This window comes from Pleurodeles waltl, chromosome 4_2, assembly GCF_031143425.1.
Source record: "Pleurodeles waltl isolate 20211129_DDA chromosome 4_2, aPleWal1.hap1.20221129, whole genome shotgun sequence".
Classification (NCBI taxonomy): Eukaryota; Metazoa; Chordata; class Amphibia; order Caudata; family Salamandridae; genus Pleurodeles; species Pleurodeles waltl.
In genome coordinates this window covers 735917750-735931143 of record NC_090443.1, presented here as the reverse complement: position 1 = coordinate 735931143, position 13394 = coordinate 735917750, and the positions used below count along the sequence as shown (strand labels likewise).

The 13394-nt window shown below is 45.1% G+C and overlaps 1 protein-coding gene across 1 annotated transcript in view; it reads right to left on the bottom strand.

The window, feature by feature from the left end:
- Positions 1–3635: 3635 nt before the first annotated feature.
- Positions 3636–13394, bottom strand: part of C4_2H1orf146 (chromosome 4_2 C1orf146 homolog) — a 152206-nt gene continuing 142447 nt past the window's right edge. The window contains exons 4-6 of the mRNA XM_069233215.1: positions 7417–7495; positions 7103–7109; positions 3636–3766 (exon numbers count right to left, since the gene is read on the bottom strand). Coding sequence (XP_069089316.1) covers positions 3636–3766; positions 7103–7109; positions 7417–7495 — 217 coding nt within the window. The remainder of the gene's footprint in view (positions 3767–7102; positions 7110–7416; positions 7496–13394) is intronic.

Here is a 13394-nt window from a genome sequence, read left to right as displayed (position 1 = left end):
CAAAAGTGGGGGCTGTGTCCAGGGGGCGGACATCTCCACTAGCTGGAGTGCCCTGGGGCATTGTAACACGAAGCCTGAGCCTTTGAGGCTCACTGCTAGGTGTTACAGTTCCTGCAAGGGGGAGGTGTTAAGCAACTCCACCCAGTGCAGGCTTTGTTTCTGGCCTCAGAGAGAACAAAGGCTCTCACCCCAGGGGGGTCAGAAACTCATCTCAGTGGCAGGCTGGCACAGACCAGTCAGTCTTGCACTGAAGGATTGGGGTAAAATACAGGGGGCATCTCTGTGTGCATTTTTAAATAAATCTAGCTCTGGCATCAGTGAGGGTTTATTATTCTCAGAAGTTTGTTACCAAACTTCCCAGTATTCAGTGTAGCCATTATGGAACTGTGGAGTTAGTTTTTGACAGACTCCCAGACCATATATTTAATATGGCCACACTGCACTTACACTGTCTAAGAATGGACTTAGACACTGTAGGGGCATAGTACTCATGCAGCTATGCCCTCACCTGTGGTATAGTACACCCTGCCTTAGGGCTGTAAGGCCTGCTAGAGGGGTGACTTACCTATATCACAGGCAGTGGTTTGTGGGCATGGCACCCTGAGGGGGATGCCATGTCGACTTTGCCTTTTTCTCCCCACTAACACAAACAATCTGCAATGGCAGTGTGCATGTGTTAGGTGAGGGGTCCCTTAGGGTGGCACAACACATGCTGCAGCCCTTAGAGACCTTCCCTGGTCACAGGGCCCTTGATACCATGGGTACCTTTTACAAGGGACTTATCTATGTGCCATGGATGTGCCAGTTGAGGAAACAATGGTACATTTTTAAGTGAAAGAACACTGGTGCTGGGCCTGGTTAGCGGGGTCTCAGCACACTTCTCAGTCAAGTCAGCATTAATATCAGGCAAAAAGTGGGGGGTAACTGCACCAGGGAGCCATTTTCCTACAGTGAGTACCAACAAAAACTTCACGCTGAGGGGGACAATACGGGAGGGCTACTGGCATGGTTCCTTAAGCAAGAAAGACTTCCCCTTGTGATACTGGCCCTGAAAGGTACTGGTGGTGTGACTGTCATCACAGAAAGGGATTACTGAGGGAGCATCTCCAGGACCTATACAGAGCTGCACTCACCAGCCCAAGTGACTAATTTGTTTGAACCTAGTGGCCCTCCCCAGAGTATCAGAAGAGCATTATGATGAGGAACTAACAAACTGTTTAAAATCTTGCCAGATGTTAAGGCGACAGGGCTAAAGGCACTCCTGGCTGAATTTTACCAAACCTACTAAGGTCCGTTGATGCCTAAAAAGGCTACACAGACGGGAGTACTCCCAACCTTCATGAGGGACGCTACGATCACTAGGATACCTACGTCAGGCAGAACTTGAGGTACCGGGAGCTCATTGTCCACTCTCAGTGCAAAATGTAGATACCAAAATACTCTCTAAAACCATAGCAGCGCACCTCCACAGAGTGGTACCCAGTCTGATCAAGGTGGATTCGTGTGGTTTCCAGCAGGTAAGCGGAACACACAACTTTGATGGCTGTCGCACGTTATGCTCATGGCCCAGAGAGATGGAATGCAGGGTGTTCTGGTAGTACTGGATATTGAGAAGGCGTTCAATACCCTGAACTGGGAATATCTGTGCATAGTGCACAATATGATGGGATTTGAGCCTCAGTTGTTTTGAAGGACTAGGTTGCTGTATGCCCATCCAATGACAAGAGTATGTGCTGGAACGATCATATCTGAGAGCATAAATATTACCACAGGGACAAGACAGGACCGCCCTCTCTCTTTCCTGTCCCCCCCCGCCCTGTTTGCCTTGGCCATGGAGCTGGTAGCGGTGCACCTACCAACCGTGTTGGTAAAATGGGAGATATGGGTGGGAAGCACTACGCACATCGTCCCATTGTATGCAGATGATAGGTGAGCTGCCTGGATAGCTCGAACCCTATACTTACGGCAGGTACTTGGGGCCGTATTTATACTCTGGTTGCGCCGAATTTGCGTCGTTTTTTTCGACGCAAATTCGACGCTAAACTAACGCCAACTAACGCCATATTTATACTATGGCGTTAGACGCTTCGGGCGCCAAAGTGCCCGGAGTGTGCGTCATTTTTTAGCGTGAACCCCTTCCTTGCGTTAATGATATGCAAGGGAGGCGTTCCCGTCTTAAAAAATGACTCCCAGGCCTTTACGTGGTATTTATACTCCCGGGCAAAAATGACGCCCGGGAGTGGGCGTGGCCAAAAACGGCGCATTTGCGCCGCTTTTTAACGCCTGGGTCAGGCATGGCGTTAAGGGACAAGTGGGCTCAAAATGAGCCCAGAGTGCCCTCCCCTGCCCCCAGGGACCCCCCCTGCCACCCTTGCCCACCCCAGGAGGACACCCAAGGACGGAGGGACCCATCCCATGGACATTAAGGTAAGTTCAGGTAAGTATTTTTTTTTTTTTTTTTGTGGCATAGGGGGGCCTGATTTGTGCCCCCCTACATGCCACTATGCCCAATGACCATGCCCAGGGGACAGAAGTCCCCTGGGCATGGCCATTGGGCAAGGGGGCATGACTCCTATCTTTACAATGATAGGAGTCATGTTGATGGGGGATGGGCGTCGTTAAAAAATGGCGCAAGTCGGGTTAAGACGATTTTTTTGACGTAACCTGACTTGCCCCATTTTAAGACGCCCATACGCCATTTTCCCCCTACGCCGGCGCTGTCTGGTGTACGTGGTTTTTTTCCACGCACACCAGGCAGCGCCGGTCTGGTAGCGCCGGCTAACGCCATTCAATAAATACGGCGCCCGCATGGCGCTTCAGAATGGCGTTAGACGGCGCTAAATTTTTTGACGCTAAACTGCGTTAGCGCAGTTTTGCGACAAAAAGTATAAATATGGCCCTTGATATTTCCAAAGTGGCCTCGGGAGTATGGATTAACAAACATAAAACAGCGTTGCTTTTGCTGGGGGGAAGGGCTCTGTAGGGGAGAGGAAAGTTGCCTGCCCTACAACTTAAATGAGAGATGCCAGCATTTCGATACCTTGGTATACAGATGCCTCTGTGGATCAATACAACGATGATATGGATAGGGTAATAAGAGCACTCCAAGACTCAATTAAATTCCGAAACACTCTTCCACTTTCAGTCATGGGCAGGGTAACAATTAGTAAAATGTCTCACTGCCTTTATGTTATCCAGAATTCATTCTGTATCATACAGGGGCCGGCGTTCCAAGAATGAAATAGCCTCCTGATCTCACTGGCATGGGTAGGCAAGGAGAGAAAGGTCAAGCTAGAGATGCTGCAACTAGATCGGGGGAAAGCAGGCCTCGGGCTACCTGACTTCCAGCTGCTTTAGCTAGAAGGGTTACTACAACATGCAGTACAATAGTGGGATGAGGGACAAAATGAGGAAAAGAGACTATTGGGTGGAGTGATGGAGGAAACTGAGCAGTGGCTAGTGGCAGAGTCACAGGTACGGGCGACTGTGCCTTTGTGGTACGCCAGATGGCAGAAGCCTGGGAGGTGGCTAAATGCTAAGATGCTACCATTGTAGTGGCTATGATCCTTTCAACAGATACGGACCGTAATGAATATGAGACAGTGGCTGAAGGGATGCCAAACTTCGGGAGACCTCTACTTGGACGGCACATTTCCGACATCTGTAGAGGCGCAGTGGGCATTTAATCTCAGCATGGAGCTTTTTCTACAGTTTGCCAAGGTATCCACCACAGTCCATAGAGATTTGAACTGATTTCGCACAGGAACTAGTAGAATCACAGAAAACATAGATTAATACTTGATCAGAGAAACAGTAGAGACTGAGTTCACGGATTTATAATAGACTGAAAGAAGACTGGCACTCTTCTTTGCTTAAAGCTCGAGGTCTCTGAATTGGAACATTTCAAGACCTCTGTCAGATGGGGAATGTGTGAGAAGCTGTGCTCGAGTCCAAGAGGTGGCCAGCAATGCTAGGTTTACTCTCTCACAGTTTTACTACCTGTACCAAGTATTACCTCACAACACGTCTACAAAGAATTTTCCCAGTGAAATCTGAGAAATTACCACGCTGAAACTGGGGACCTTTAACGTTCATACACGTGACCTGGTAATGCAATGACATAAGAGACTTCTGGGAATGGTTGGTTGACAAACTCTGGGGCGATGAGATTACAGTTGACTTTAACAATTAAACAATGCCTGCTAGGATTAGTACAACCACTGCACACTGCACAAGAGATTTGCGTCCCTGGGTTTCTTATTGGCCAGACGACAAATTGCTATTCACTGGTTACACGGGTTTTCCAGGAGATGGCAGTCGGACCTGAGGGAATGGGCAGTGGCCGAGGATCGGCGTTCCATTAGGTGCAGAGAGATGATAATGCAGACAGGGACTTGTCGGCCGTGATAGGCCAAGACAGCAGAGATGTAGGAATCTCAGCCTGTAGGAGAATAGGGCGAACTTTCATGGAATGGAAAAATCGTGCAGGGGACTGCAGTACGGAGGAGGGGGCGGATGCTGACGAGGTTGAGAGGTGATCACACAAAGGGGTAGGCAAAGAACATAGATGAACACCATGAGTGAGAGATGTGAGCGGGTTGTAACAATCGTTCCTTATAGCCCTGTGTCGGGATTTCAGATCAGATGGACCTGAATCATGCACGATGATTATGATACTGTATGGTACTAGGTTATTGCATTGAGATGTTACTGTTCACAGTTGTTTGTTGCACTAACAACAACTGAACGGTTACAAAAAAAAGTTGACTGGTGAATTTGTGGACACATACAAAATAAATCACTCTTTCTCCCACACTCACACACAAAATCGTACTGAGATTCCTGCAAACAAAAAAAAACGCTGTCTACCCCGGTCAGACCAGTAAAGGTTTGCTGGATATGAGTGACAAGAATTTGATTCAGTATATCATTACACAACAAATACAATTCGCTAAAAACGTCTTTGGGTAAAGGCTGTTAAGGTTCATATCTCGCTGAACCTTTGTATATTAGTACAAACACCAGCAACTTTCATTAGCCTAGGTCAAGGTCCTGGTGAGTTATTCAACCTTAACTCTTCTTCTCTAACACCAATGCAATATTCAGTGCCCCTCCCATGACATCAGTGATAGCATCAATGACTTAAGTAACAATATTATCATTTGATGCTACTAATGTCAACTGATTCTGAATTTCCACCGCCACCCTTTGCATCTTGTTTCAATCTCTCATTTGCTTTCACTCAGTGACTAACGTACTCCATCAACCATTCCATCATCAATCATCGGCAATCATTTACTCACCAAACTACTCACTCCAATAAGTCAGTAATTTAATCACAATTATATCTACTCAACCATCTGTTCCCTCTATTACTTAGTGAATCTTTGTCAAACCCATGCACCAGATAACTTTTCCACTTATCTTCTCACTCTAACACCACCAACACAGTCTTTCATTTAACCACTCACTCAATCACCTACCTTGTCTCCCATTTCTCCGGCCACTAAATCACTTAGGGCCTGATTTAGAGTTTGGTGGATGGATTACTCCGTCACAAATGTGACAGATATCTTGTCCACTGTATTACGAGTGCCATAGGAACGGGGTAACCCCATTGGCCAAACTCTTAATCAGACCCCTAGAGGAAGATTTACTAACTTTTCACTCAACAAAGCAAGGCAGCTTGCTGAGTTGCGTTATGTGAAAGGGAGAGAGGACACATGCACCATATCTATTAAGAGATGGCACACTTTTGCTCTCTCATAGCGCTTGTGCACTTCAGGCAGCCTAGCACTAATGCAGGAACCCTTGCTCCATGGTGCAAGGGTGCCTATGTTACAAGGAGAATTGTTTTTGAGGAAGGAAGGCATATCGTCCTGCACAAAAACAAACCTTCAAGGCATTTTCCCCTTTCTATGTGTGCTGCAGAATGCAGCACACATAAAAAGAGGAAATAACGAGAAAAAAAGATTGTTCTCCTCATTATGCCTTCCGCTGGGAGGCGTAACAATTTCACACAATCCTAGGTTTACAAATCTTTCTAAATCTGGGACTGCATGAAATCCATGCACAGGGTGCTCATGCTCCACTCATGTTACATCTTCCAGAAGGAAATGTAACACAATGCAGTGCAAGCTGCAATGTTGCGTTACTTTTCTTTACAAAGCCAGCCAAGGCGGGGAAAATCGTCCCTTGCTTGACTTTATAAATATCTACTAGCATTTTGCGTTCTTACACAACCACTCAGTGACGTAGCCTGGTCTGTGAGATTGGGGGTGTGGGGGGAGTTTGAGCTTCCGATTTTTCAACAATCGCGCTGGCGTGTAATGTAAAAATGCATTGTAAGACAAGCAAGGCACATGAGGGGGGCGAAAAGGGCAGTGGAAAGGGGGACTAATGCAGACTGGTAGGGGGTACTGAGGGATAGAAAACAAAATATTTTATAAAATAAACAGCATTTTTGCTGACTGTTAAAGCAGAGAGGGAGAGTGTGTGCATGCGTTTTTGTCTGTATGTAAAAAAATCCTTGTGAAATCCGACAGATACCTCACCATACCTGACTGAAAGGACCTGTACCCAACTATTTTCCATAAAATACATTAATTAGGAAGGGTTTGACACCCCAAATGGCCTCTGAAGTTACGCCCTTGCAACCACTATGCAAAATGTCAGCAAATCTGGGCCGTACTCTCTTACCTGCTGATTCACTTAGTGATGTTATGTCACTGATGATGCCATCTGCGCAGATGCATGAGGTTATAAACAATGCTTTGTCGGGGTTGAAGTTACATAACTAACTTCACCTGTCAGATTTTGGCACTTATTAGGATTTGTGCTTGGACCCTAAAGTTCCTTCAACGGAAGTGTCTTGTGGTCTAAGATGTATTATCAGTACTGAGCATTCGACCCAAGTAAAGGGTAGCAGAAACACAAAGCTAGTATATTCTGCTGGAATCCAGAAATATCCATGTTATTTAGTATCCTTATGGGGAGCAGTAGAACCAGTTAGGCATAGTGGAAATGTTGGGTAACAGCAATCCATGAAATCATGGCTTCACTAAGTACCCGACCTGAGTCGGTCGTGTCAGAATCTACTCACATTTTCCCTGTAAAAAAGAGCAATCATTAATAGTATGCTTTATAAGGACATTGGCTCTTTGTCAGAAAATATGTAAATCGTAACTGCATATTTTATGTAAAAAAAAAAACTAAAAAATTAAGTTGTAGATCAGGTCCCTTCAACATGTTAGAGCATATGCAACTGGTTAGCATCTGTATTACAAATAGGATAAGAAGGAACAGCTATATTCGTTGTGTCAGTACCATCTTGGATTATTTCTTACAAAAACACGATGCAACAGTAATAAAAGAAATCCAGTAGATGATCCAATGTTAGCTAATTTTTACACTTACCTTGGCAATAGTTAACATGACTTTAATAGTATCAGCTGTGTTATGAACTGGTATCACACGTAAATTGCTTCCCAGAAATCTGCAAACCACAATCAGTATTATTGTACTGCTTTTGCATTATTACAAAACACATTCATGGCAGGTAATACCAGTGAGCTACACCTTTTGGGAGGCAGGCAAGGAGCTCTAGTGACAGCTACAAAATAATTTACTTCACGGTTAATCAATTAAAATGCTTATATTTATTTATTTTCCATTTTAACATATAAATATGTAAAACACATTTGCTTGGGTGAAAAAACATGATTAGGTTGACAGTGTTTCCTCTCAGGGGAAAATCTTAAAATACAAATAACAAAATATTGTGAAAGCCAATAAGACTGGGGTTTGAATCACCGATTCGTATCCGATATCACGGGGCAGCAGAGAGGGTTGCCCTTTATCCCCCCTATTATTTGTTTTGTTGGTAGAGGCACTGGCCCACTGTTTTCGCCAACATGCAGAGACACAGGGTATACGTGTGGACTGATCACTCCATATAATATCTCTATACGCAGATGATAAGATCCTCTACTTTAGGGATATGCGTTCCCCCCCACCCCCCCTTTGAACAGGCAGCCCAGCTTATGGCCACATTTGGGGACCTGTCAGGTCTATGGATAAATTCCACTAAGTCCTAAGCCTTTTCCTTTAGCAGCCGATGGGACACACCCCAGATTGCATTCAGACCATTTCAGATACAATAAGCTACACAATCCTTCCGGTATCTAGGGTTTCAAATATATCGCAACCCAGATGATCTCTTAGATGGCAATCTGGGCAGTGCGATTAGGGCAAGCGTAAAGTTCTGTTATTATTTTGTAAACCTACCAATCTTGATGCCGTTGCGCACCTTTACTATGCTTAATGCATTACTGGTAGACCTCATATGGAGTGTGGGCCGGCGAAGGATCAGCCTGGCTATAATGCAGTCGCCGTCTGATGGAGGCGGGATGGGAGCTCCTGCTCTGAAAGCCTATTGTACAGCCAGTCAACTACAATGGCTGGCATACTGGTTGGCTGGCCATAATTTGGAGGATTATACCCCTCACATGCTACAAAATGGCAAGCTACATGAGTGAGTGTTTCACAATGTTCAGCATTCCGTCCATCACTTGTTGTTTTTGCTTTGTCGTCCTAAGTGGGAAGGGTATGCCCAGACGTGGGTCCCGTGCTTCCCATGCCACTGGATTCAAGCTAGCCTGGCTGATGAGGGGTGAAACCCCGAAACCGGTCCCAGGATGCTTGTTTCCGGTCCAGTGAGGACCTGGCTTGGCAGTTCGGTCTGGACTGTTCCCATGAGGAACAGGGTCAAGACTGATTTGCATATGGCTGGGTCCAAACTGGGGTGGCATGGTGAGCAAAAGAACGATGGATTAAACCCAGATCTATGACTGGGGGTGAGTGTTTGACAATGTTCAGTATTCCTCCATCACTTGTTGTTTTTGCTTTGTCGCCCTAAGTGGGAAGGGTATGCCCAGACGTGGGTCCCGTGCTTCCCATGCCACTGGATTCAAGCTAGCCTGGCTGATGAGGGGTGAAACCGGTCCCAGGATGCTTGTTTCCGGTCCAGTGAGGACCTGGCTTGGCAGTTCGGTCTGGACTGTTCCCATGAGGAACAGGGTCAAGACTGATTTGCATATGGCTGGGTCCAAACTGGGGTGGCATGGTGAGCAAAAGAACGATGGATTAAACCCAGATCTATGACTGGGGGTGAGTGTTTGACAATGTTCAGCATTCCGTCCATCACTTGTTGTTTTTGCTTTTTTTGCTTTGTTGCCCTAAGTGGGAAGGGTATGCCCAGACGTGGGTCCCGTGCTTCCCATGCCACTGGATTTAAGTTAGCCTGGCTGATGAGGGGTGAAACCCCGAAACCGGTCCCAGGATGCTTGTTTCCGGTCCAGTGAGGACCTGGCTTGGCCAGGTCGGTCTGGACTGTTCCCATGAGGAACAGGGTCAAGACTGATTTGCATATGGCTGGGTCCAAACTGGGGTGGCATGGTGAGCAAAAGAACGATGGATTAAACCAGTAGTTCCCAAACTGTGCGCCGCGGCACCCCGGTGCGCCACCAAAACTAGATAGGGGCGCCACGGTCACAGTTGCTTTGTAGAGTCCATTAGGAATTACACCGACTTCTGGAGTGCTTGCCGGGTGTGCTGCGTCTCATGCCCACTGGGTGGTGCACTTGCTGCCTCTAAAAACTTCTAGTATGAAGTGTTCCTTAAAGTATTTTGTTTCATTCTACAAATATAGAGCAGTATCTCAGACTTGCCATAGTAGGAAGGGATGGTGCCAAGTTATGCTATTACAAGTGTGCGTGCAGTACACGGATTCACTTATTGTTACCTGACATTGTTTTTACCTTTTCCACCGCTTTGCTAAAAGGGTGAATATGGCACCTGTACTGACGCTATAAGACCCAAAATCACGAAATGGTTAGCCAGAATCTGTAATTAACACAATGCATGTTGTTTTTCAAAACAGTGACATTTTGAAAAATACCGCTTTTAATGAAAAAAAATGTGTTTGGTAGCAAACTACTACAGAATGTGGCAATAAATACAGTTTGACGATGTGTTTACAAATTGCAGGAGATAGGAATTTGCGTGATGCACTAACTGGACCAAAGGCACCCTTGGGACAATTTAAGATCTTTTTACTTTTTTTCTGTGCTTGCAATCTTGGAAAAAGTAAAAGCAGCAACATGTCATGGAAAACGTGTTTCAAAAGACAGGATTAAATGATGTGATTATTACTCTATGTGAGTGCAATGAGATTTGATCAAGTCATTAAAAGAAATATACCCTTTGGAGTACAGTCACTCTGAAGCTGGTGGGAGATTTTTGTTACGTGTTTTAATGAGGAGGTAACACAAAATGACAGGACCCCTGCAGAATATGAAGAGCGTCCACCTGACCTTGGCATATGTTCATTAGTCTTCAACTAAATGGGGACCCCTGAAGTGCCCCTCACCCTGTGCCGCAGGGGTCTGTACTATACCCAAGCTTATTTCTTGAACCAGACACCCTCCTCAAAGTGCCCGCTATGCCTTGGGTAGGAGTCTGCCTCCTACATCTGCTTCATATTAATTGAAAGCTGTGTGCCTGCCACAACAATGTAATAGAGGCGTGAAGCCATTGTAAATGGGCTGTGCAAAGTAACAGTACTTGCTATTGTAACCCATCAATACATCTGACGGGCTAACCTGAGCAGCTAAAGCACCCCAGATACCCTGTGTAATCTGAGACACGGAAATAAGTAAAACTCATTCAGTTGGTTGGCATTGCTTCACACCACCAGGCCCATATGTAGTCCGATTTTAACATGCATACAGCCCCTATTAAGTACACATTCTTAGACTAATGCAGGGATTCAATACTTTCTGTTCAGTTTTTTTGTAGTGGATGACCAATTGGCAGAACTATACTGTGTCCACGTTCACTGGAAAATATATATATGGCTTTAAGGCGTAGCTATCTCCATATGTATTGATGTACCCTTTATTTTGAATAATGGCCATGGAATGGACTTTAATGCCACCCAGAGTTTATCCGCTCATCACAGGTTATGGGAAATCATTCCAATTTCTATTAAGTACTTACACTGGAGTGCATGATGGGCTAGTTTACATCTAAAAAGTACCTTTAATCATCACCTCATATTCAGTGTATCTCCCATGTGTATTATATGCAGAAGAAAATGTATTTTGCTACTTGCCTACCATTACCCTAGGGAAGACCATGGGTGCACGAAGTTCATGCAAACAGAATTTATTAAAACCTTTGGCACTATAATGCCTGGCCTGTTGGCTTTGCAATTGCTTGTGCTTTCTGGGTTATAATTAATGGTGCTGCATTATAAGTTTTCATATTACTGGTGTTCTGAACCTTGTATCTATATACCCATAATCTGGAATTTTGAAATCCCAGTAGTGATACTAGGTATATCCTTTCTTCCACTCTTCTAGGTAGCTATGCAAATGCCTACATAAGAGTTGTAGAGTTCTTAACAAGTTATGTCATATCTAGCAGTCATACTGGAATAGTCGCCTGAATTTGCTAATGGACTTCAGTTTGGTAGAATATTGTGGATGTTTCTTACATTTCAGTTTGACTGCATTAATTATCCAAAGGTCCTTTGGCTTGCTGGAAAGGGAGTAAAGTCCTGTATTTTTATCTCTCAACTTGTGTTATCACTTTAGTCCAAGCAAGGGACCGGATTCCATTTTGCAAAACAGATTCATGAAATCCATTTTTTGACCTGCAGTGCTGATCATTGGATATGAACTGATCACCCATTTGTTCATATGAGTAATGTGGGGTATGAGCTTGTAACCCAGTGGTTCCCAAACTCTGCGCCGCAGCAAATCAGTGCCACTGGCTGGTTTTGGCTGGATGTTGCCAGCTCGAGGCTTAAAGCGCATGAACAGGAAACAGATGCTGTTACTGAGTGGCCTATGGGTGCACAAATATTGTGAAAAGAGAGAGCAGACACATCCTTCCACTGCACGCACTATTCTCCATACCTTCATCCTAATTATTATCAAGGATTAAAACAGAAGTACTCCCAAGGCTGGGTTTAAAGCTTCCACCCCCTAACATCCCCCCACACCGCACCGCCAAACAAAGTCATGTAATGGGGAGCCGTGGCCAACATCCAATTGGTCAAGGGGGCCGCAGGTCAAAAAAGTTTGGGAACCACTGGATTAAACCCAGATCTATGACTGGGGGTGAGTGTTTGACAATGTTCAGCATTCCGTCCATCACTTGTTGTTTTTGCTTTGTCGCCCTAAGTGGGAAGGGTATGCCCAGACGTGGGTCCCGTGCTTCCCATGCCACTGGATTCAAGCTAGCCTGGCTGATGAGGGGTGAAACCCCAAAACCGGTCCCAGGATGCTTGTTTCCGGTCCAGTGAGGACCTGGCTTGGCAGTTCGGTCTGGACTGTTCCCTTGAGGAACAGGGTCAAGACTGATTTGCATATGGCTGGGTCCAAACTGGGGTGGCATGGTGAGCAAAAGAACGATGGATTAAACCCAGATCTATGACTGGGGGTGAGTGTTTGACAATGTTCAGCATTCCGTCCATCATTTGTTGTTTTTACCTTTTCCTCTTCCCAGATCCTTTCAAACATGGGGTAGTGTATGTCTACTGATTTTTTAAAGTCTGCCTCCAGTACATCTGCAGGAATGTTGCTGGGACCTGCTGCCTTCCCATTTCTCAGATGTTTGATGGCTTGCTGTATTTCTTCCTTGGTTAGTCTGCTGCAGTTGACTGGCAAGTTCTTGTCAGCTGGCGGTATTTCTGTAGGAGACTGTGGCACAGGCTGGTTCAGCAGTTTTTCAAAGTGCTTCATCCATCTATTTCGTTGGCCTTCGTTGCCCATGATTGTCTTCCCAACTTTGTCTTTAACAGATCTTTCTGGCTTGCTGAATCTGCCAGAAGGTGTATGATACTAAAATTTAAATAACTAGATACTGAATGTCAGTGAATTAGCAAGTTACGTATGATGTTAAATAAATATTTCACAATTATATTATCAGTTGCCTACAACACTTACGAAAGGTTTGGAAATGTATAGAACACTTACACTGTCCAAGAATGCAGTGCTCTCTTTTTTCACTGTATCACCCCCCTACCTTCTCCATCTGAAAATATGGAGACACTGGAATGAATCTCCCTTACTGTGCCTAAATCTCCCGTACAGCGCTCTTCAAAAGAATAAGGAAGTAGGAATTGGAGACTGACCGAAAATGCTTAAAATCTCTAAATAAAAGGGACAATTAGTATAGAACCTAAGGAGAATTCCGAGTGTTAGAGGAAGGGTACAACAACTTCTGATGGTAGAAGAGGGCATCTCTACCAAAATAACATCCCTAGAATTCTTCAAATTCTACACAGAGATTTATGCTCCTTAGAAAACTTGGAAATATCATTGCTA